The sequence below is a fragment of the Sordaria macrospora genome, chromosome 5 (assembly GCF_033870435.1).
Source record: "Sordaria macrospora chromosome 5, complete sequence".
Taxonomy (NCBI): domain Eukaryota; kingdom Fungi; phylum Ascomycota; class Sordariomycetes; order Sordariales; family Sordariaceae; genus Sordaria; species Sordaria macrospora.
The window spans coordinates 2249071-2270299 of NC_089375.1; the positions used below are offsets into that span (position 1 = coordinate 2249071).

At 51.7% G+C, this 21229-nt stretch overlaps 4 protein-coding genes across 4 annotated transcripts; 3 read left to right on the forward strand and 1 right to left on the reverse strand.

Annotated features, from left to right (window-relative positions):
- Positions 1–581: 581 nt before the first annotated feature.
- SMAC4_00002 (uncharacterized protein) lies at positions 582–3194 on the reverse strand (the record flags this gene model as incomplete). Its single annotated transcript, XM_003351414.1, has 1 exon — positions 582–3194. The coding sequence occupies one exon, from the start codon at positions 3192–3194 to the stop codon at positions 582–584; it is 2613 nt and encodes an 870-aa protein (XP_003351462.1).
- Positions 3195–3686: 492 nt separating this feature from the next.
- SMAC4_00001 (uncharacterized protein) lies at positions 3687–5585 on the forward strand. Its single transcript, XM_003351413.2, has 2 exons — positions 3687–3798; positions 3850–5585. The coding sequence occupies exons 1-2, from the start codon at positions 3761–3763 to the stop codon at positions 5000–5002; spliced, it is 1191 nt and encodes a 396-aa protein (XP_003351461.1). The 5' UTR covers positions 3687–3760; the 3' UTR covers positions 5003–5585.
- Positions 5586–6517: 932 nt separating this feature from the next.
- Positions 6518–11671, forward strand: SMAC4_00000 (uncharacterized protein). Its single transcript, XM_066089359.1, has 3 exons — positions 6518–9158; positions 9225–10655; positions 10719–11671. Exons 1-3 carry the CDS (start codon positions 7084–7086, stop codon positions 11269–11271), a joined length of 4059 nt encoding a protein of 1352 aa, XP_065947192.1. The 5' UTR covers positions 6518–7083; the 3' UTR covers positions 11272–11671.
- A 5109-nt stretch (positions 11672–16780) lies between these two features.
- SMAC4_13831 (uncharacterized protein) lies at positions 16781–19594 on the forward strand. The gene is made up of 2 exons (XM_066091645.1): positions 16781–17086; positions 17165–19594. Exon 2 carries the CDS (start codon positions 17270–17272, stop codon positions 19559–19561), a length of 2292 nt encoding a protein of 763 aa, XP_065947193.1. The 5' UTR covers positions 16781–17086; positions 17165–17269; the 3' UTR covers positions 19562–19594.
- The last annotated feature ends 1635 nt before the right edge of the window (positions 19595–21229 follow it).

A 21229-nucleotide genomic window follows, 5' to 3' on the forward strand; every position in this document is an offset into this window, starting at 1 on the left:
CAGCACAAAACCTATATAGACAGACTTGGTTGCTTATAGGTACCTAGGCAACCGTGTCCGTAAATTGCTGCCCGTATGGTATATGTTTATGTGTTCATATTGCTTTTTTATCCGAACGGCATCAACGAACGTTATAAAAGACGCGACGACAAGATTAGGTTAGTTCTACTGGAATGAACCGCTCAAGGGGTTGAACGAACCCCTCCAGTTCATCACTTTCCGACGCTGTTGTTGCTAAGTTGGGTCGATTTGTCACATCGCACAAAGGTAGTGTACATTGATTGAGACGGGATGTGATAGGTCCTCTTTTCTGTCAAGAAACTGTATGGTCCGGCAGGATAGTCCGAGTTAGTTGGAACCCAGTGACACGCATAGGACCGAGCAGAACACAAAGCGGTATTCTCTCTGTCTTCGTTATACACTAAACGAGTAAGCTTTTCCAAACACCGATCACATCCCACGCGATCCTGACAGGAACTGGAAACAAAACAAGACCACGGCTGGAATAACAAAAGAAATAACAAGGCTTACTTCAAGCCCATCATAACACCTCCCCATCACCCGTCCCTCTAGTTCTGGGTCTAAGCAAAAGGATCCTCCTCCTCCTCACTTTCCTCCCCAGCTACCCTCCTCTCCCCTACCTCCCTAATCTTCTCCCCCAATATCCTCCTCCCATACCGTTCCGCCACCTTACCCGCCGCCTCAATCATCCTGCCCGTGCGATCCTTCATAAGCTGCACCACCTCCAACGCCCTCATCCCTCTGTTTTCGCCCTCGCGACACTCGATCGCCAACAGCTGCAGCAACGTCTTGTCGATATCGAGTTCCAGCCTGGCGAGCGCCGCGCGCTGCGAAGCCGTCGAGCGCGAGCTTTCGAGCGTGTCCGAGAGCTGTGCGGCGCGTAAAGAAGATAGAAGGAAGGATTGCGTGAGGGGAAGGGATTCTTTGGTTGTTAGGGGGTCGGTGTTTTCGGAGTCGGAATCGGAGTCGGCTTCTGAGGCGGCGGAGTCGTTGTCATCCTCGCCATCGAGGTCCATCGCGTCGTCACGCTTCTTCAACTTCGATTTCTTGGGCTTCGCAGAGGTGAGGGGCACAGCAAAGTCGAATTCGGAAAGCAAGGGGCGAGGGAAGTAAGGGTACTGGTCGCCGCCCTTGAGAATGATGCAGTGGAATTTGTTGTCGGCGACGGCGATGGGGAAGTAGGATTCCTTTTTGCGGCCCGAGGCGAGGCGCGGGAGGAGACGGGTGTCGAGGAGGGGGACCCAGACGGCTCGGGAGGGACGACGCCAGTGGAGGAGGGTTAGGAGGGTGCCGGTTGAGTCGTAGATGCACGGGTCGCCATTGTCAGAGAAGAAGACGCTCTTCACTGTTGCGCCTTCAGGGAGAGCAACGGTGTCCTCGTTCTGGCATATTTCATCCCGCTTGATGTTCTCAATGGTATACAACAACCGCGACATGCCATCCGCACCCACAGGCCCATTGCCCATGGTTAGGACGTAGTCCCTCCAACTGGCGCACGTCACGATCGGTGTGCTCTTAGGCCTGTACACCCTTACGGGAATGCCAAAGAGGGTGTATATCCTGACATAGTTGCCCGTTGTTGTGACGGTAATGTACGAATCACTTAGCGACATGGCCAGCACCGCCTCGCCCTTGGGCAGCTGTATGCGCCAATCGTTCCTCTGCGTCCAGGTCTCGTGAGGTCGATAAAAGACCACAGCTGGCGAGCCGTCATCTTTTGGTGGGCACGAGAAAAGGGAGCCCTTGTCGTTCAAGCAGGCCTTATCGTAGAGAAAAGTATCGGTAAAGTGGAAGTCCCTGTGGAACTCGTGATCGTAGAACTCGACGGTTACGGTATTGTGGGAATCTTGGTCGACGGTCCAGACGAAGCCGATCAGGTTCAAGCAGAGATATTTCCGGTTGCCGCGCCATGGGGTCGACCCAGGTTGGAAGGAGAGGTGGTGTTGTGGTTGGACAAAGTTTCCGCGCTTGGTAGGGTGGCTCTCGTAGATAGCATCATCTTCGGCTGGGCGCTTACGGCCCGCGTTGAGGGTATATCCTGCGCCGTCATCGTCCACCACAAAATCGTCGTCTTCGCCGTAGTTTTCGTCTAGGAGGTCATCAAGGTCGGCGTCTATGGAATCTCTCCGTGGGCGAGCGTCGGGTTTGGGGCCGCTAACTTCTAGGCGGCGGGTGTTGTTGGATAGTTCGGTAAGAGGGTCGTGGATGAAGGGGGCCGGCTGTTTCGGTAGCCTGAGAAGAGAGGCGAACTGCTCTGGGACAAAGTCGGGGCTGATGTAAAGTTCTCCGTCGGAGGTTGTGAATGAAGCAAGGTTCTTGGTAGGGTGCCAGCAGATATCCGTGACATTGGGATATTCGTATCTCGCAATAACACTCTGGTCCTTGGTTGACCAGATCAGGAGTTTCTTGTCCTTGCCAGCCGAGGCAAGCAGGGCACCGTTGGGCGACCAAGACAAGGTTGTGATATCTCCATTATGACCGTTCTTGAAAACCCTTTGCTTCTCCCAGTCGTTCTTGGAAATGACCTGGATGTCTCTTGTAGGGGTTGGTACGGCAAAGGCGCGGCCATCGGGATGCCAGACCGCCCTTGACGAGGCCTCTGATTCTGTCTCTAGTCTGCCAATGACGCCGTCCACCTTTCGGATGAGCTCGGGGTGTTCGGCCGTGAGGGAGTAGATGTAGATGACGCCGTCGGTACATGACAGGGCGAGAAGGCTTCCCTTGGGATCGAAGGTCAAGTGTTTTGTCGGCTTTCCGTGTTCTTTGAGGGTACGTAGTTGAGTGTTGTCGTTGACTCCTACCAATCTGACTGTAAGCTCGTCGCTGGCCACAGCACACCACTGGTAGTCTGGGGATATGGCAACATCGCGAACTGGCAGAGAGGTTCGTAGGAGGAAACGGTCGAAGGCATTGGTGTCGAGGGAGTACAAGCTGACGGTACCGTCTTCGGAGCCGGCCACAAAGTAGTTGTTGCTGGTGGCAAGGGCAAGGTTCTGTTCCTGGCAGTCGTCGATATTCGTGGGTTCGCCTTCGTAGCCCGTCTTGTAGAGTCGGGTGGTGTTGTTGGACCCGACCGTCACCAGTCTGGTGCCATCGGGGGTGTAGGCGCAGTATGTCGCTCCCGGTGGATGGGCTGGTCGTGACCGTGGTCGAGAGGCGATTAGGGTGGTCATGTTTGGATCTGGTGAGTTTGTTTACTTTGAAACCATTCCCTTCGGTCGCAAAGCATGAAAGGGGAAAAGAGAGAGAAGAGGGGAATGGTAAAGTTGTAAACGGCGTATACTGTGTAAGTTACAAGATGGAAAGACGCGTCGACCGCGTTTTCAATTTACGGCACGCGCTAAGGTGCCTATCAACTTATCGTGCCCCACCATGTCATCCCCCAGCGAGAGGGACCCACTCATTGGGCGCTGAGCTTCCCCGCCAAATGCTGACAGGGGCAGCTCCTCCAGCTCTTGTAGGCTCATCTGTTAAGGATCGCTCCTCTGCTGGGTGCGTTCCTTAACAGCTTCTGAACACCACTCGTCTCTGTAAACTTGGGCCCCTTTTGTCTGGCTGTTGACCTTCGAATCATCTGGAACTTCATCCACTCTCATCATAGGCGGTCACTTACAAATCAAAGGAAGTTGTGGTTTATAAACGAAGAGGTGCAGAAGCCTTTCTTCGAGCTCTCTTATCAGATCCTGCACCAAAGACGCCCAGATCAAACATCCTCCTAGTCATCAGATCAGGCACCAAGATGCAGTCCTCAGACCCACGTCACTTCTTCGAGACCGAGTAAGTAAATAGTCTTTCCCCTGAGAGGGACCCAACCCTAACATACAGTAGTGCGGAGATCGCAAAGAGAGAGAGGAGAGAAGCCAAGACTAGTAACACCTATGGCAACCCCATCAAACTCAAGTCCAAGATCCTCGGGGCCGTTGTTGACCCCCGTGCCCCCTCCTCGGCCATTTTCGTAGCCGAGTCCGCGGGAGCAGTCCGAAGAGTCCAGGTCGATGGCGAGGGAGACACAAGAACAGTCTACCGCGGTCCCACGACACCCGTCAGTTGTGTAGCTGTTGGTGGTCCCGGAAACAAGACCGTCTTTGCCGGTGCCTGGGACAAGAACATTTGGTCCTGGGATATTGACACCAGGGCTCCGGGCCGCAAGTATGCTGGTCACTCCGACTTCGTCAAGGCCATCGTTTGCGCAAAGCTCGGTGGAAAGGACGTTCTGGTTAGTGGTGGTGCCGACAAGAAGATCATTGTTTGGGATGTTGCGACCGGCTCCAAGCTCCATGTGCTGCAAGACAGCGTGGTGAACATGCTCAGCATCCAGGACCTGGTCGTTGACCCTGCTTCGTCGTCGCCGGATGAGTTGTGCATCGTCAGTGCCAGCAGCGACCCGCACATCCGCCGTTGGAAGATTCGTCTAGATGGATGGGAGCAGTTCGCGGAGCCTGACCCTGCTACCCCGGCGGCAGAGCGACATACTATCCTTGTGCACGAGACAACTGTCTACAAGCTTGTCGTTGATCACGACGGTGACGAGGTTGACCTGTGGACCGCGAGTGGTGATGGGACTGCCAAATGCCTCTCGAGGATTAGGGGCTTCACCAGTGACGACATTTTCGAGCACGGCGACCATGTCCGTGCTGTGGCGGTTACAGATCAATGGGTCATCACCGCCGGACGTGACGAAGACCTCAAAATTTGGGACCGGACTTCAGGCAAACTTCACTGCTCTCTAGAGGGCCACTATGATGAAGTGACCGAGCTGGTCATTCTCAGGGGCTCCGCCGGATCAAGCGAGCGCGTTTGCAGTGTCAGCATTGATGGAACCGTCAGGACATGGGCTTTGGACAAGGCTAGCCTGGACGCTGCCGTTGAGGAGCAAAAGAAGCCCATCAAGCCCGCAGAGGAGGAGAAACCCGATGGTGAAGGGCTATTGACGGCTGATGAGGAGGCCGAGCTTGCCGCCCTCATGGAGGATGACGATTAAAGTGGGCCACGACCTATGCAGCATCCCATCGGGGACTCCTGCATGAAAAATGATGAAAGCAGCCGTTTCGATGCTTTCCCGTATCTCGATGCATGACCCTTGGCCGAGTCGGTCACACGTTCATGTCTGGATAGGGGAGATTCTTTCTCGTGAACGGGTACACTGCGTCAGTGGCTTCCAGGACCAGACCTCCAAGGACCCCTTTTTGCGCTCCGTGAGCCCATCGATATGTGGCAGCCATATGCGGTTGCCCGTTCAGCTTCACGGATGCGCGCGCTGTCTGGGGCTATGGTTGGCTCCAAGGAACATGAACAGGCTCTTGTTTGCGCCGCACGGCATCCTGATGTTTCGAAACGAACAGGGTAGACTATGGTCTTTTATAGCCGCTTTTTCATCCATTGTTTGGTTGTCACCGGTGTAAGGCACCCTCAACGCAAAACACACACATCTATGCGGGCAACCGCCACGAGGGAGAATGAAAGAACATCGGATGTTGCCACGTTTACACGCTTTAGGAGGAGGTGAGAAAACGTGGAAAAGGAGTCACATAAAAAATCGGAGGGAGAAAGCTCAGCTGTCTGGTGCAACCAAACCAACAACATGACATATCCACCCACCCACCCACACTGGACCCCTGTGAAGTTAACCCATGAACCTAAGAGTGGACAATGCCACTGTTAAGCGAGAAACAGAAACGATTTGCAATTTTTATACTTGCGAATTTCGGGGACTTGGTCTCTGGCTCCGATCACGTTCATTAGCCAGTGAGATGAGCGTAGTCAGCAGGCATACTGCACAGTGAAAGGCATCGCCAACAGAGGAAAGCTTCTGAGGGCAGACGGCTAGATTCACCTTGCTTGCCTCGCTAATTCCCAAGTCAATTACCCCAGGCCGATCCTTCTGAACACAGTATGGGGTACCTACAGCTTGAAGCACCCCCCCCCCCCCCCCCTTCCTGGTTATTAAGTTCTTGGTGCTCCCCGAGCCTCGCTGTGATCTGGCCACTGACAGAGCTTCGCTTCAGGGAGCTACGCCCCACCCTAGCTTGGATCCTTGATGACGATGTTGTCGACTTTTTGTCATTTTTCTTTTTGTCTGTTTTCCCCCTTCACCGAGAGATCACAAAACGTCGATCAACTCGACAAAAAGACCAACGAAACATGAACCGCCCATCCCCCGCAATTCCTTTGAGCAACTTGGCAGTGACCAACAACCATGGTTGACACAAGGAAGCTGTGGTCTATTCTTGTCCGGGACCCCGGGATCACCTCTTCTACACGGACCGCATGCGTCTCGTCCGACCTTATCCCATGACTCCAATATAACGGTAATCATCAAGATGCACGTTCCACCCTCAAAAAAACTGTGAACATCCCCCAAATCTGCCGATATCATGATCTTGATGATCCGGGGTTCTCATGCCGCCATCCATGGGCACACCCGAAGAGGCCAGCCCTCCGGCAAGCAACGATGCCCCTCCAGTCAGTTCTGCAAGGGGTCACGAGTCGGAAATCTTCCTCTTTGGATGAAACTTGCTTCTTTCCGGCTTCCGTGCTTCCTTTTTCTCCTCCAACTTCCTTTCCTCCAGCGCCATGTCTCTGGCGGGCTTCTCTGATTTGGCTTCATAACTCTCTGCCGTGTCCGTGGAAGTCCATGCAAGCCACACTTTCTCTACTCTCTCATCCCGTTCGTCCAGACCAGCTGTTTGATGCAACCCAACGGTCTCACTCTTTTTCGTTTCACTACTCACCAAGCCACCGAGAGTGTTTATCGACCGGAACTTGTGAACCGAAAAACATAGCGGCAGTGCTAAACGAGCTAGTTGTTTATATGTCCTGTTGTTTAACAAAACAGAGCTAAAGCGAGCCATTCTGCTGTACGCCCACCACTACCGTGTCTCGTTTCGGACCTTCTCAACAACACACATTAACTTCCAGTTGCACACTCGAGAGTCAAGTGTAGTAACGGGATAGTCTCTGACTGGACCGATCCACAGACGCAGCCCATACCGCCGGGTTCTACGTGCCGTGTTGTTGTTTCATATCTAATCCAGAGATTGTCTACTTTTCTCCACAATCAATATGACCAGCCATAACCCATCAACAGTGCCCTCTCAGCCCAAAGAGCGACATGGAGGTAGTGTTATAGCACTGGAAGGTCCAGAAGAGGTCGTCGCTACGCAGCTGCACCTCCTCCCTCCTTCATCCCAGATTATGGTCCTTCCAAAAATTCAGTATTATATATCGACAACGCCGACATCACACGAACAGAAACGGCTACGTCACAGGTCCGACCCTCGAATCATCATATCAACCATTCACAACGCAGCCAAACGAAGGCATTCGGTGGCCATGGAGTTCCTGCAACACTCGACGGCCGAGAGAAAGCGGGCCGTCTTTCTAGAAGGCGGAACATGCGGCGCTAAGCTCATGTGTCTGGAGGCAATCGGAAAGGCATACACGGCAGGGAATCTGGAAAAAGCGGCAGCCATCTTTGACCGACTTATGAGCCAGGGCCTCAAGAGCTTTGCCGATGACGGATTTGATGTGGACTCAATTATCGACCCAAAATCGAGTGACACATGGGCCGGGAACACCGACATCAACAAGGATGTTTGGGCAAACAAGGGTAGCGAAGCCAACCGAAGGGAGGACGATGATGAGATGGAAGATCCAATCACGAAAGCCATGCGGGCTGCTGATGCGCTCGATATGGAAACAGAAAACCTTCAGCCTCCCAATCATGACGTTGACTTCAGCGTGCCATTGGATTTGGGACTGATTCGGCCACGTGCAAGAAGCTTGAGCATGTCGGTCGTTGAGAATATGGTTGCCGCTCCCGACGGAGTGATCCGAGAGAGGGAAGTCGATTTTGACATGTCTGCGGCTGCAAACACAAACGCATTCCAGCTACTCCCATCACCGCTTCTCTTCCCGTCGAAGTCTGCAAGAATAACAACAGCAACGTCTTTCTTGGCAATTTCCCCTCCGAAGAACACCACTCAGGGGCAGCTTAGGAAAGCAAGGTCTTATGAGCCTCCCCAGAACCGGAGGGAGATCAGATTCGATCTCAGGGTGGATGATTTCGACAATGCGCAGATGGCTTCCATGGCGTCTACAAAGGTGTCTGCCCAACACTGGGACGCAAGGGAGGAGTTGACAGATGGCGCAGGTATTGGCGTCGCAACCACGTTGCTGGGATCAGGTACCGGTACCGAAGACAAAGACCGAGAATGGGACGGCACAGCAAGCTTATCGAATTACTCAACGGCCACCCCTACAGCCCACGATGCAACCCACCACGTGGGAAGCCACGCGACGGTATCTCCTAAACCGCCACGGTTCCACGTCCCGCTTCGAAATTTGTTCGAGAAAAAGCCAAGGACGGTTGAAGGGCTGAACCTTGACAACGAGGACGGCGTTATCGGAACCGAAGGGCAGCGAACATCATCGGATGAAACGACGAAGCCTTTTGAGCCCCTCCTACCCTTCAATGAGCATTACGTGATCCACTTCTCAAACGGCAAACCTGATGACCAGTTCAGCTTCGTGTCCAGTCGCTACAAAGACTGCTTCGACGCCAATCACCAACCATCCACCTCGACCGATGCGCCAAACACGGATGCGACAGCCATAAGCCTTCACACCAAGGAGAACTTGAGAGATATGACCTCCATCGAACACAACATGTATCCTGCTTCCGAGTATGACCCTTATCGTTACGAAGAACAGCCCAAGCCGGCGCCGCAGTCAACCACACCTACCCCTGGCTACGTCTTCCCCGCTTCTTTCCCGATAACACCAGCACCGTCAGCAAGCAGGTTCCATGACCTGTCTACCCACAACAAGACTGCCGTCTGGGTGCAAAACACCCTTCGATTGGTCCTCGACAACCATACTCGTGTCGAGGAGATTGATTACCTCTCCTTGGCCTCCGACTCACCAGATCCGCAATTGCGCAGTATCTGGTCGCCCTTGATGTGCGCCGAAATGGACCAGCAAAAGGAAGAGGAGAGGAAGGTCGACCTCATATTGGCCATTGGCGCCGATGCCGGTGTCAAGAAGGACTTCAAGCAAACAGTCATGGCCAAGATTGAGCAGCTTGGGTTTCCTTCCAATGGTGACGGGATGTCGAGAAGCGGGCGATTGGGTTTGCGGTAAGCTTGATCTATTCGATGATAAACTTGTCCCGAGGAGAAACTGACCCGACCAACTGCCCACAGATATCTGATAGCAAACGCTATGCAAACCTTCACCTCCCAACCGTTGATGCAGCAGTCCAAGGAGAACCCCTTCTCCAATCCCACGCTTCTGGCGAGCCTCATCATTCCCCATATCGACACCTACTTGCGTGGAAACGACAACGTCCAGGTCCTTCTTATCGAATTCCCGGTTGAGCACTTGTCTACCATGTTGGCTATGCAGAAGCTCATGGGGAGCCAGGTGATGAAGGTGGTTGGTATTTCCAAGGAAGCGGATACGACTATGTTCTCGATGGCCGACTATCGATTCTCGGCTACGGCACCCGAAGCTGAGGTTTCAGAGTGTGTTGGGGTTATTCGTGATACTTTGGCCTCCATTTCGGACTTCTACAAGACGAGTGATGTGTCAACTGCCATTGATGTCCAAGGGGAGAAGGAGGTCACGGCGAGGCCCTTGAGCACCAAGAGCAGCAACCTAACAAGCTCCAGCATTCCGCCCCTGCTCCCACCACAACACTCACCACGCCATAAGCCATCACCCGCGGTTATCCCAACATTTGCCGCCATGGCCACTCCTCCCCCGCCCCTTCTCCCTGCTTCTCCAACGGACACCTACAACCACACCCACGCCTACGTTCACAGTAACGGCCAAAGCCACGGCCATGGCCACGGACAGATCAACACCTACATACCCGCAACTGCCATTCACCTACCCACAACTCGCTCCATCTCCCCTCCTCCCTGCTCCCACTGCTCATCAACCCTCAGCACATCAATAACCCGCAGCAACACGCTAATAAGCCACGACACAGTTCCCGTAGCGACCCGAACGGTGATCCCACCACAATCTCCCCATTCTATAACCAGAGAGAGATCCCAACGGCCTAGCATCAGCGGCGGCAGCGGCAGGAGACCAACACCAGCCTCACCCTCCGGATCCAGCACTGTCATTCCGCGCACCAGGGCATGGATGCCGTCAACCATCAGCACAGCTACCAGTTGTGTACAAGGTCAGGGACAAGGGCAATGGCAGCAAATACTTCCACCACATATCGTCCCTGTTATCACCACCACTACTGCTACAACACCAAACGCAGCAGCGGCAACAGCAGCAACAAATAACAGACTCCAATCCCCCCTCTCCCTCAACTCCTCCGACCCACTCTCTTCGGGAGCATCAACCTCCTCCCTCCTGTCAACCGGAGAAACAGAAACCGACTTCAACTCCGATTCCCATCTCGATTCCGACGATCAAGACAACGCAGACCAGCTAGAGTCAGACTCAGACCCAGACCCCTTCGACTTTTTCGAAATCGACTTTGAAGAGCGGCGCTTGATGCCCATGTTTCTGAAATCACAAATTGAGGCGCACGTTGCCTCTTCCGGAGGTGGAGCAGCAGCTATGCAGGGTCATCGCAGCCCCGTGGGAATGGGAAACAGGGAGGTGCACATGTTGGATTTGGAGACGTTGTTGGGTGGTGGCAGGAAGGATTTTGGGGAGAGGTTTTATGCTAGCGGTAGTGGCAGTGGTCATGGTAACGGTAACGGTAACATCGAAAGTGATGAACCAAAAACCAGCTTCAGCATCGACACGAGGAGTGAGAAACGACAACTCGGCCAGGACGGAAAGAAGGGCAAGAAGGACAAGAAAGGTGGCAAGGACAAGAAGAAGACCACAGGAGCGGGCGGAAGGAACAGCGACAACGGCAACGAGAAAGCGACGACCGCGGCACCGGAAGCGGATGGAAATCTTGCCGAGAAACCCAGCAAACTGAACAATAACAACAACAACAACAACAACAACAACCTCAAAAAGAAGAAACAGAACACCAAGAAGAAGACCGCGCCCAACAGGCCTCTGACACCCAGCCACCAGAATCAGCCAGACCCGGGTAATGGAGGTGGAAATAATACTTACACAAGCCCGGTGTCGAGGAAAACTACCACGACGATCTTCGACCAGCACGCATCTCATTCTCCTGGAGGCGGAGGTATGGCGGTGGGTGGGACGGTAGCGCATGTGGGGGGTGAACAGAGGAAAGCTTTTAGGTGGTTGGGAATTTCTTAGATTTTTTTGAGTTTGTGCCTCGCACGTTGACTGACTTACAAAGTTGTTACTGCTTCTGGTTCGATTTACCTTTGGAAACATGCGTTACTACAGAGTTATAGGGCAGGAAAAGGAGAGGGAAAAGAAAAAGATTGATGGCAGTCGAGAGAAGATACCCAGGCAGGGAATGAAGGGAGCTATTGGGGGAGGGATTTTGATTTTTATGGTACACAGGGAAGGAGGAAAAAAACAATACAAGGGCTCAAAGCGGAGCCAACTGTCATGATTTCCGCGGACCTTTTTAAGATACAATACATTCTTTAATGATAATTCCACTTTCAACAATGTTGTTGCTGTTGCTTTTGCCACGCAGGACAGAGACTGGAGCGATGGATATGATAAATAGGTATTTCCTTGGACGTAGGGAAGTTGCACAGTGGGTGTTGGTAATCCTAACACCTGCTCCCAACAGAGCATGACGGAGACGTTACAGAAACAGTGGAAACACGACACAACTCTTTTCCGGTTATTTGCATTGTCTTATCATTTTCCTTCCTTGTTCCGTCAAAGAACCTGGAACTTACTGCAATGGTTGGTGTCCCTTCCCCATTTTTTTTAACCATCTCTCTCCCCCATCTTGATTTTATCTCCGCTCCTCCCCATCTTCCGCTTCTTCCCTTTATTCGCTGCTTTCCGCATTCGTCACTTCCCATCTCCCTCTTCTTCTTCCCCTCATTCCTTCTTCCCGTTACCTGAATGAGTACCTCAACTAGAAGGTGCAAGTGCTCAACTAAGTCCAAGTCGCACGACCTTTCCCCTTGTCCTTCTTCTTCTTGGCATTGGGATCATAAGACGTTGATTTTTTGCATGTGGACGACCCGCAGTCTTTCTGCACGTACTTGATCACGGCGTGTTGTTTGCCGTTGGTTTCTTTGATTTCGCGGGTTTCTTCTGTTGCGCACCTGTGTGTGTAGGAGGGTGGTTAGCGAAGTACATATAGTCAAATGGTTCGTAGATGGAATGAGAATTTGGGGTCGAGAATTCTCACATCTTGTTCGATTTCCTGTGTGTTGGTTATGTGATCTTAGTTTAGTGAATGTGGTTCCGATATGTCGGTATGGAAATGATGGTGAGGCCGGGGATGATCTCTCTCCCTGCTTCTCCAGCACCACTTAAGGTCTTATACCCCTTCAGATTCTCACGTTCGAGTAACCAAACATGCTTCCAGGTGAGCAACGAAGCACCAAACATTTGTGTATGATCAATCCTCGAAGACAAACCTGGGGACTTGTACGAGGTCGTTGATTTCATGCCTACGACCCGCAAAGAAGTTGCTGGGACTTCATGTTGTTTGTTGCTGGGAACTGTTGAGTGGATGGAAGAGTGGTCCCGGTCTGCTGGCACAGTTGCACATCGGTGGTGAGTAAAGATCTTGGATTCTGGAGCCGTCGATGCACGCCCACATAAAAGACATGTGTTAGAGGATATCGTCGACGAAAGCAGCGGTTCGGAATAAAGTACAGTGGTGATAAGGACGTAAACGAGAACCATATTTAATTTTTGTCTATGTCATTTAAAGTTTAAACCTTCGAGTCAGTAGGCCTCCGATTTGTGAATTCCCGAGAAGAGTACTCTCGGATCTACTGGAAGTGAGTGCAAGGGTGGTCAGAGGCGAGTCGGACGATGGTGACGAACGAAAAGGAGAACCATTCGCCTTTCGTCTGTAATATGTACCGGAGTTGAAACCTTTGAGTGTCGCTTAAATCGCCAATTCACAATTCATATGGGCCGCAATTGAGTGTTCCCGGGCAACTAAATAGTAGTACGTGAGCGTCAATAGGTCCAACCTTGAAAACACCGTGAAGGTGATGCGGTGCGATTCACCTGGGAAAGATCCCAAATTGAAGGTGAATGTGCCCTTGGAAATATTGTAAACCTCTCAATATCGAGTAGATAAATATCCCATGGGTTCTGAAACTCCAAGATGATCCAATGAGTCCTCAGTCAATGTCGGTATCGAAAACAACAAGAAGCCTCCAAGCCTCCCATACCATCTTGAAACCCAAGAAAAGAGCCAACAAGAAAGAAATTCCCGCAAAAGCTCGCAAAAGCGCAACGCAACTCAGACAAGCTTCACACAAATACTGGACCAAACAGTCCAACAAAATGTGCACCCAACACGTCTGGTTTACGCTTTGCTGGCACTGCGACCGCCAGCCCAGAGCCGTCACGCCGGAATATGAGAAGTGCGAACCCGCCGACACGCGCAACCTGGCCTGGGGCGGTTGCGGTTACACTTCCAGACTCGACCGTGTCCGTCACTACCCCTGCAATTACTGCCGTGGACGCGCCCAGAGAGGGGGAGAAATGGCCAGGTAAAAAAGAAGAGGAGGAGTAAGAGGAGGACGAGGAGCAAAGAAGGGAGAAGAAAAAAACAGCGCGATGCACGAGGTAAAGTGCACATGAAAACGACACGGCACGGGAGGGATGGAAATTTGATGTGGAAAGGAGGAAAGGGCTGACCAACTCAGGGAGTGGATGGCGCTGGAATTGAAATGGAGGTTGCCGGGCCTGCTTGGAATGAATCATAATAATAACCTGGGATTAGCTCTTAGTACGTTTTTCTTCGCTTATTTATCTCCATCAACTCGCTCATTCTTTGTTTGTCTCTCCTCCGCTTTCCGATGAATGTTTTGTTCGTTATCTGGAGAGTATGTGCTAAAGTAAATCAACACAGCCCAAGGTGCCGAACTCTTCAGCTATTTCTTCTATGAAAAGGGTATACGTATATGGGGCCAGGGCCGCAAGAGACGAAGACCAGATGTATGTAGTGGTGCTCGATCCGTCTTTTGGGCTAACGTGCTGTCCGTGAGAGGAAAAAGCGGCTTGTTGAGCATGCTACCAAGACTGTGGCGTGATCAAGCGACAGGATCTGCGTCTTACGAACATTGAGTTTGATATCAGCCTAGATTGGTCATCCCATCGCTCGATGAGGTCGAGTGTTCCTGGATAGGAAACTGTAACTGCGGAACTTCAGTTGGGAGGAAAGATGCCTGCTGTGCTTCATGTCAACCCACGTCGATAACGTGAGCGTTAAAAACATCGCCGTAAGCAAAGGAGTGGAAGTGTCACCTTTAAACCCCTTTTTTCGGTAAGGTATCTTCCCCTTTCCGTCGAAACCTGGAAAGATAGACTTCTAAAATGCTCGCCCTGGCTAGTTCAACCCAATTCTCCTCCTCCCCCTCCAGTCTATCGAATATGCGTTTCGTCGGGTTGGGTTGGGTCTACTCACTATTGACTTTCAATAGCGATGACGGGGCCCACCCCGGTGCACCGGCGTCGGTCGCAGCCACCACCACCAGCGAGGTGATTAATCGGCGTGCTTCCAACTGTCGCGCATTCGTGATCCTGAGATACATAACTAAAAATGCGAGTATCGTCTAGCACATACGACCATACCCACTGGAAAACTCAGGATCCTGTCCGCTCTCCCATAGATAAGCCAGTGAGGGGTAGCTTATCTATGGGAGCGGGAAGGACAGGAAACAGGTCCTGACACTGCGGCTAGATCTTTTACACGGGTAACACCATAATTGCACTCGGTCAGAAGACCATTCCTGGTTGGTTCTTCGTACTCCTCGGCCCAGTTACGTGTATGCAGATGAGAGCGTGGCAAGGGAGTCTCTCGCTGTTGTCTTTTGGATCACGATAGACCTCCTTCATGTACCTACCTTAACCTACCTTCATCTGCCTGCATCAGCCTACCTCTTCCCTTCCATCCTGGCATATCATAAACCATAGCGGTTGGCTTACAACACACTGCTGGCGCAGCCGCCAACACCTTTTTAGACGAATCGATTGGCTGAGAGAGCTGCATGCCAGGGCTGTGAAACAAGGTGACTGTAACAAGGGCAGTGTTTCATGGGCTTGGAACAAAGGAGTTCAATTCAGCTAATAATCTTCTTTGGTCTCAAAGGCCTTGTTGATCCTCTCAACCTCCAGGAGAAGATCGGGCTCCAAGACCTTCTTATGTCAAAGGAAATCGGTACGTACTTGAGATACGTATCGAGCCTTGTCGCCTGAGGCCTCAAGGCATCTATTATACATGTGGAACTTCCTGAATGCCTTCATCCATTCCACATCTCCCTTTTGGCGCCGTTCTTCATCCGGGCGCCCTGCTTCTTGCTTGGTTGACTGTGGTCGCTTCTGGGAAGATTGGGATCGTCTCGTGGTGCCTCATTAGCGTCTTCGACCCTTCCATAGTTGGCTCGCTAGCCCGGTGGCATCAATGGAGGTTCAGGTAAGCGGTACCGGTGGCCGAGAGTCCGACCGAGGTGAGTGTTGCGGCCGGAGACCACCGGACATCTCGAGGCTGATGCTAAGCGTTGAGGCTCTGCTAAGCCTTGCGGCCCTGACCCTGGACTGTGGGCGATGTCCGTGTGACAGTGACAGCGGCGTTGAGAACGACAAGGCAACCACAGCTCTAGCTCAGAAGACTGTACCCGAAGCCCAAAGGCCAACTCGCGCATCATAACTTCAAACTATGATATTTCCTCGGACGATTTCAGATGAATGTCATATCAATATATTGAATACCGGCAGCGTTTATTATTGTCGGTAGGGCTAACATTGCCGGTTTGCCAAGCCCCTGACATCTGACCCAAACCAGTTCGATTTTAACACCAAGCATTTGAATCTGAATTTTGGCAACAAAATTGCCCTCCAGACAGGATAAGATACACCAACTCCACACTGAGTTGTGTTCTGGGACAGCAGCAAACTCCCTTCGACATATCTCGGGTCTTCCTCTCCTCGATCCCACCGTCCACCACGTTCTATCTGGACCTTGAGGGCAAAAGTCCCAGCTGCAATGGAACCCTCTTCCTCTTGACGGTACTCGTCCTTCCCATGCAAGCAACAAGCAATGTCGATGTCCAAACCCTCAGCGACTCTGCTTTCACCACTTCGGCATAGGCGGAAATACCCTCAAAGCCATCCTCGAGGCCTTCCTATGTTGTTCCTTGCGTCTGATTCTCTTCGTTGAGGCGTCATCTCCAGGGGTTGGTGGTGGAATGAGACGGTTGCGGGGACGCGGCGGGCCCGCTCCTCTTTTTGGTGAGTTTCCCTCGTGACTCTCGGCGCTTACAGTAAAATCGCGATTCGGTCAGTCTCCGAGATGCTTAAAGACGCTCAATCTTTTAGCAATAGATGGCGAGGACCAAATGCGATGAAGAGCCTCTTTCGGGAATTCTAGCCACGGCTATAATCGATACTATCTCAATGGAATGACGAGCCGCCCGGCCGTTCTACGTTCCTGGGCAAAACTTCCTCTCGGTGCTCGCCGGTAACCCTAACCCGCTTCCTTTCCTCACCTCACCGTTCCTGAATATACCTTCTTCCCTGAAGCTCACCGTGACTTTCAACCACGTGATGTGGAGGGCATCAGAGCGAGCAAGCATCCAATCAAGACCATCTTCCCAATGTATTGCCTTCTCCTCTTTACCCATCCACTCAGAGCAGCTCTCTATTACAGTAAAGGCTGACCAACGCCTTTCCTTTCTGGGCTTGGCGCCCTGGGCCTCTCAATCATCTATGCCCAACCATGTACCCAACGCGATATTGGCGAGTCTTCTGCTTGCAAGACAGCTGTGTCGAAGAGGTTGTGCCGAAGAGGCTGTGCCCGATACCTCTACTCAGTTGGCGTCGGGTATGGTGGAAGTCTGAGTTCTGCGGGATTGGTGATCCAGGCAAAGGCAGCGCCTTGAAACAAAGACAACAACAGCAACCACCTTCAAGGCTCCCAATCAAGCCCACCGAGATAGACGCTACGAATTTTGTCAGTTATTTATACTAAGTAGTTCTCGTCTGTCGAGCAATTCCCCTGCTTTCAACTGCTGATTTACTGTACCTACAGTCCCGCCAACATAAGCCGTCCGCTCGCAAAGCCTGCGAGCCTTTTCCCACCATCGAACATTTGTATGATTAGCTGCCGAGGGAGCTGAGGCTGGCGAACTCTGCAATGCGACTCCTGGAGCGTGACGATACCGGCGGGGTCCGTCTGACGGAGGACCTCCCCAATAACAAGATTCCACCGTATGCGATACTTTCACACATATGGGGTCCCGAAGAAGTCCTCTTCAAAGACATGACGGACGGTACAGGCAAGAACAAAGCAGGCTACGCTAAGATTCGTTTTTGCGGAGACCAAGCCTGGCGCGATGGGCTGAAATTCTTCTGGGTCGACACATGCTGCATCGACAAGTCTGACAGCGCCGAGCTTCAGCACGCTCTCAACTCCATGTTCTATTGGTACCGCAGCGCGGTGAAATGTTACGTGTACTTGGCAGACGTCTCAACCCATCAACACGGTGACGGCCCCGGTTGGCAACCGGCCTTTCGAAAGAGCAGATGGTTTTCCCGAGGATGGACCCTCCAAGAGCTCATTGCCCCAACGATCGTTGAATTCTTCTCTAAAGAGGGCGAGCGCCTGGGAGATAAAAAGTCTCTGGAACAAGAAATCCACAGTATAACCGGCATTCCGCGAAAAGCCTTCCAAGGTGTCCCTCTATCTGATTTCAGCGTCGCCGAACGGATGCGATGGATCGAGAAGCGTGACACAACACGCGAGGAAGACAAGGTGTACTCTCTATTCGGCATCTTCGATATGCATATACCGATCATCTACGGCGAAGGAAGGCAGAAAGCATTGAAGCGGCTGCAGGACAAGGTTTACGAGGATTACCTCTGTCTGGCAAAATTGTGGCCCACAGACCCGCGTGACCCGCACGTCGAAAAGGAGCGGATCGAGCTGGCGAAGGGTGGTCTGCTGGCTGATGCTTACCGCTGGGTCTTCGACAACCCCGACTTCAACCGATGGCGCCAGCTGCGGGAGAGTCGCGTGCTCTGGGTCAAGGGAGATCCAGGCAAAGGCAAGACCATGTTGCTATGCGGTATCATCGACGAGCTAGAGCGGCGTGTTATCGCTGACGGCGGCAACTTGGCGTATTTCTTCTGCCAAGCTACTGACTCGCGCATCAATAACGCAACTGCCGTGCTACGAGGCTTAATCTACCTACTTGCCCACCGGCAACCACGCCTGCTCTCACATCTACCGGAGAACACATACCCCTCCGATGATACAATGGCATGGATCGTCCTATCCAAGGTTTTATGCGAGATGCTAAAAGACCCGAACTTGAAGGTCACCTATCTGGTAATTGATGCTCTGGACGAATGTGTGACGGACCAACCGCAGCTTCTCAAGTTGATCGTCCAGATATCATCTTTGTCTGCTCGTGTCAAGTGGCTTGTATCTAGTCGCAACGAGGTGCAGATCGAAGAACAGTTGGCGATCGTCGCGCAGCAGTCCAGACTCAGCCTCGAACTAAACGCCGAATCTGTCAACACTGCTGTCAGTGCATATATCCGCCACAAAGTCCTTCACTTGTCGCGGCGGAAACGGTACAACAGCACAATGCAGACGGAGGTACATGACTATCTCTCTTCTAACGCGAATGGGACTTTTCTCTGGGTGGCCTTGGTCTGCCAAGGACTTGGGGATCCGAGCGTTCGGAATTGGGAGACACTAAAGAAGTTACGGGCATTCCCCCCAGGGTTGGATTCCCTATATGCGCGGATGATGGAGCAGATTATTCAGTCCAATCATGCGGATCTGTGCAGGCAAATTCTTGCCGTCTCCTCTATCGTTCGCCGACCCATCAGCCTTCAAGAACTGACCACTCTCGTGGAGATGTCAGGCGATATTTCAGACGATCCGCAGTCCCTGGAAGAGCTTATCGGGCTTTGCGGCTCGTTTGTGACTCTTCGAGACCAGATTGTTTATTTTGTCCACCAATCAGCCAGGGACTTTCTATTGGGCAATTCTTCTGATAAAGCTAGTAACCAAGCCTCTCAGGAGAACTGGATCTTTCCTTCTGGGAAAGAAGAGGTAAACTATACCATCTTCGCAAGGTCACTTGATGCCATGTCTACAACACTGCGACGCGACATATACGGCTTAAGGGCACCGGGATTTCCGAGTGACAAGGTCCAAGTACCGAATCCGGACCCGCTAGCGACGGTGCGATACTCGTGCGTCTACTGGGTTGATCACTTGTGTGACTCGATTTCTGGCACGAACACAAACCGGAATGATCTTTTACAGGACAACGGGGTTGTCTTTACATTCCTCAAGACGAAGTACCTTTACTGGCTGGAAGCTCTAAGTCTACTCCAAGCTATGCCTGTGGGCGTTGTTGCTATTAGAAAGCTCGAGGGCCTGCTAGTGAGTACAAGTCTAACTCCGCACTAGAAACTTGGTCTAACTAAAGATATAGGGAGGTGACAATCCATCGCAGTTATCAAAGCTTGTTTGGGATGCTTACCGGTTTGCTCTATCAAATAAGTCAATAATAGAGCAAGCTCCACTTCAAGCATACATATCAGCGCTTGTATTTGCTCCAAGGAATAGCTTAATAAAGAGGAATTTCAGAGCAGAAGAACCTAAATGGATTCGAACTATGCCGGCTGTGGAATTAGATTGGAATGCATGCCTCCAGACCCTAGAAGGCCATCGCGACTGGGTTACCTCCGTGGCCTTCTCGCCTGATGGCCAGCGGCTTGCGTCCGTTTCGGTGGACAAAACGATCAAGATCTGGGATCCGGTGTCGGGGAGCTGCCTCCAAACGATTCCTACTAGTACTGCGATGACTGATATCTCGTTTGACCCTACCAGTCGCTACCTACTTACCAACATTGGACGTATTAATATAGTTATAGAAACTACCAAAAGCCGAGTTGTACGAGATAATCCAGAGAGCCATGGCTATGGCTTGGGAAAGAATTGGTCTTGGATTACTTGCAACGGCCAGAATGTACTCTGGCTGCCACCGAATTACCGAGCGTCTAAATGTGATGTCCAGGGACGGGTGATATTCGTCAGCACCGTATCAGGACTTATTTGGTTTATTAGTTTCTCGCAAGATATATAATGTATTCTATGTCGTTTTCAATTCCTGTCTCTTTATTTCTTTTTCCTACCGTGCCACCAGAAGGCTCTGGGAGGATAGGTAAATTTATAAGAATTCTGTAGATTCTGGTACCTTCTGCTGTTGTCAAGATGACGTATTTCATTATGAAGAAGCAAGACTATTCTATCCTTTGACTCCTTTTGCAGGTGCCTGTGCGGTCCAGATGCTATGGGATTAACCCGTGACTGCGGTGTGACGAACCGTTACAAGCACAGGAGTATTATCGCTGGGATAGAACAATAGAGTAACGGAGTAGTAGCCGAAAGGTACTGGTAGATTGTGATAGCTATTGCTTGCTGAGGAGCCCTATATAAAAGGTCTGGGAGGCTTCTTTATATAAGAGTCCTCTCTGGTGCGCCGCTGCGCCGCTGCCGCGGCGCTGGTACTGCGGCGCCCTCCTTATTGGTCTATGTAGCTAATTACATAAGTGATCCCTTATTGGATCGTAACAAAGACGTCTAAATAGCGAGGAGGCTGAAGAGAAGGGGATGGAGAAACCTGAAGATAGCAAGCGGCATGTTAGGGTCAGTGTAATTGAGCTCGAGGGTGGAAACAGCAGTGATAGTACTAGTAGTAATAGTAGGAGTAGGAGTAGTAGTGGGAGTAGAAAGCAGGGAAAGAGCAGGACGAGAGAGCCGATTATCCAGTACGGGGTGTTAGATAGTACGGGACGTTTGGGGTTTGCTGTCTCGGATGCGGAGGGAGTTATACGCGCTAGGTATCCGCGGAGGGGGGAGATGTTGTGATGTTTTTGAGATTGGAGTTTTGTTTTAGAGATACCCATTCTGTTTTTTTTTTGTCAATAGATGTTCCATTTCTACCAGGCCGAGGTTGAAATGGGGGTAGTCTTTGGGTCCTTCTTCGCATAGGCTATGAATGAATGAAGAAAGTACTCTAAGGAATTAAAGTCAACTCCGGGTGTTTCGTGGTAACAGCCCTGTTGATTTATC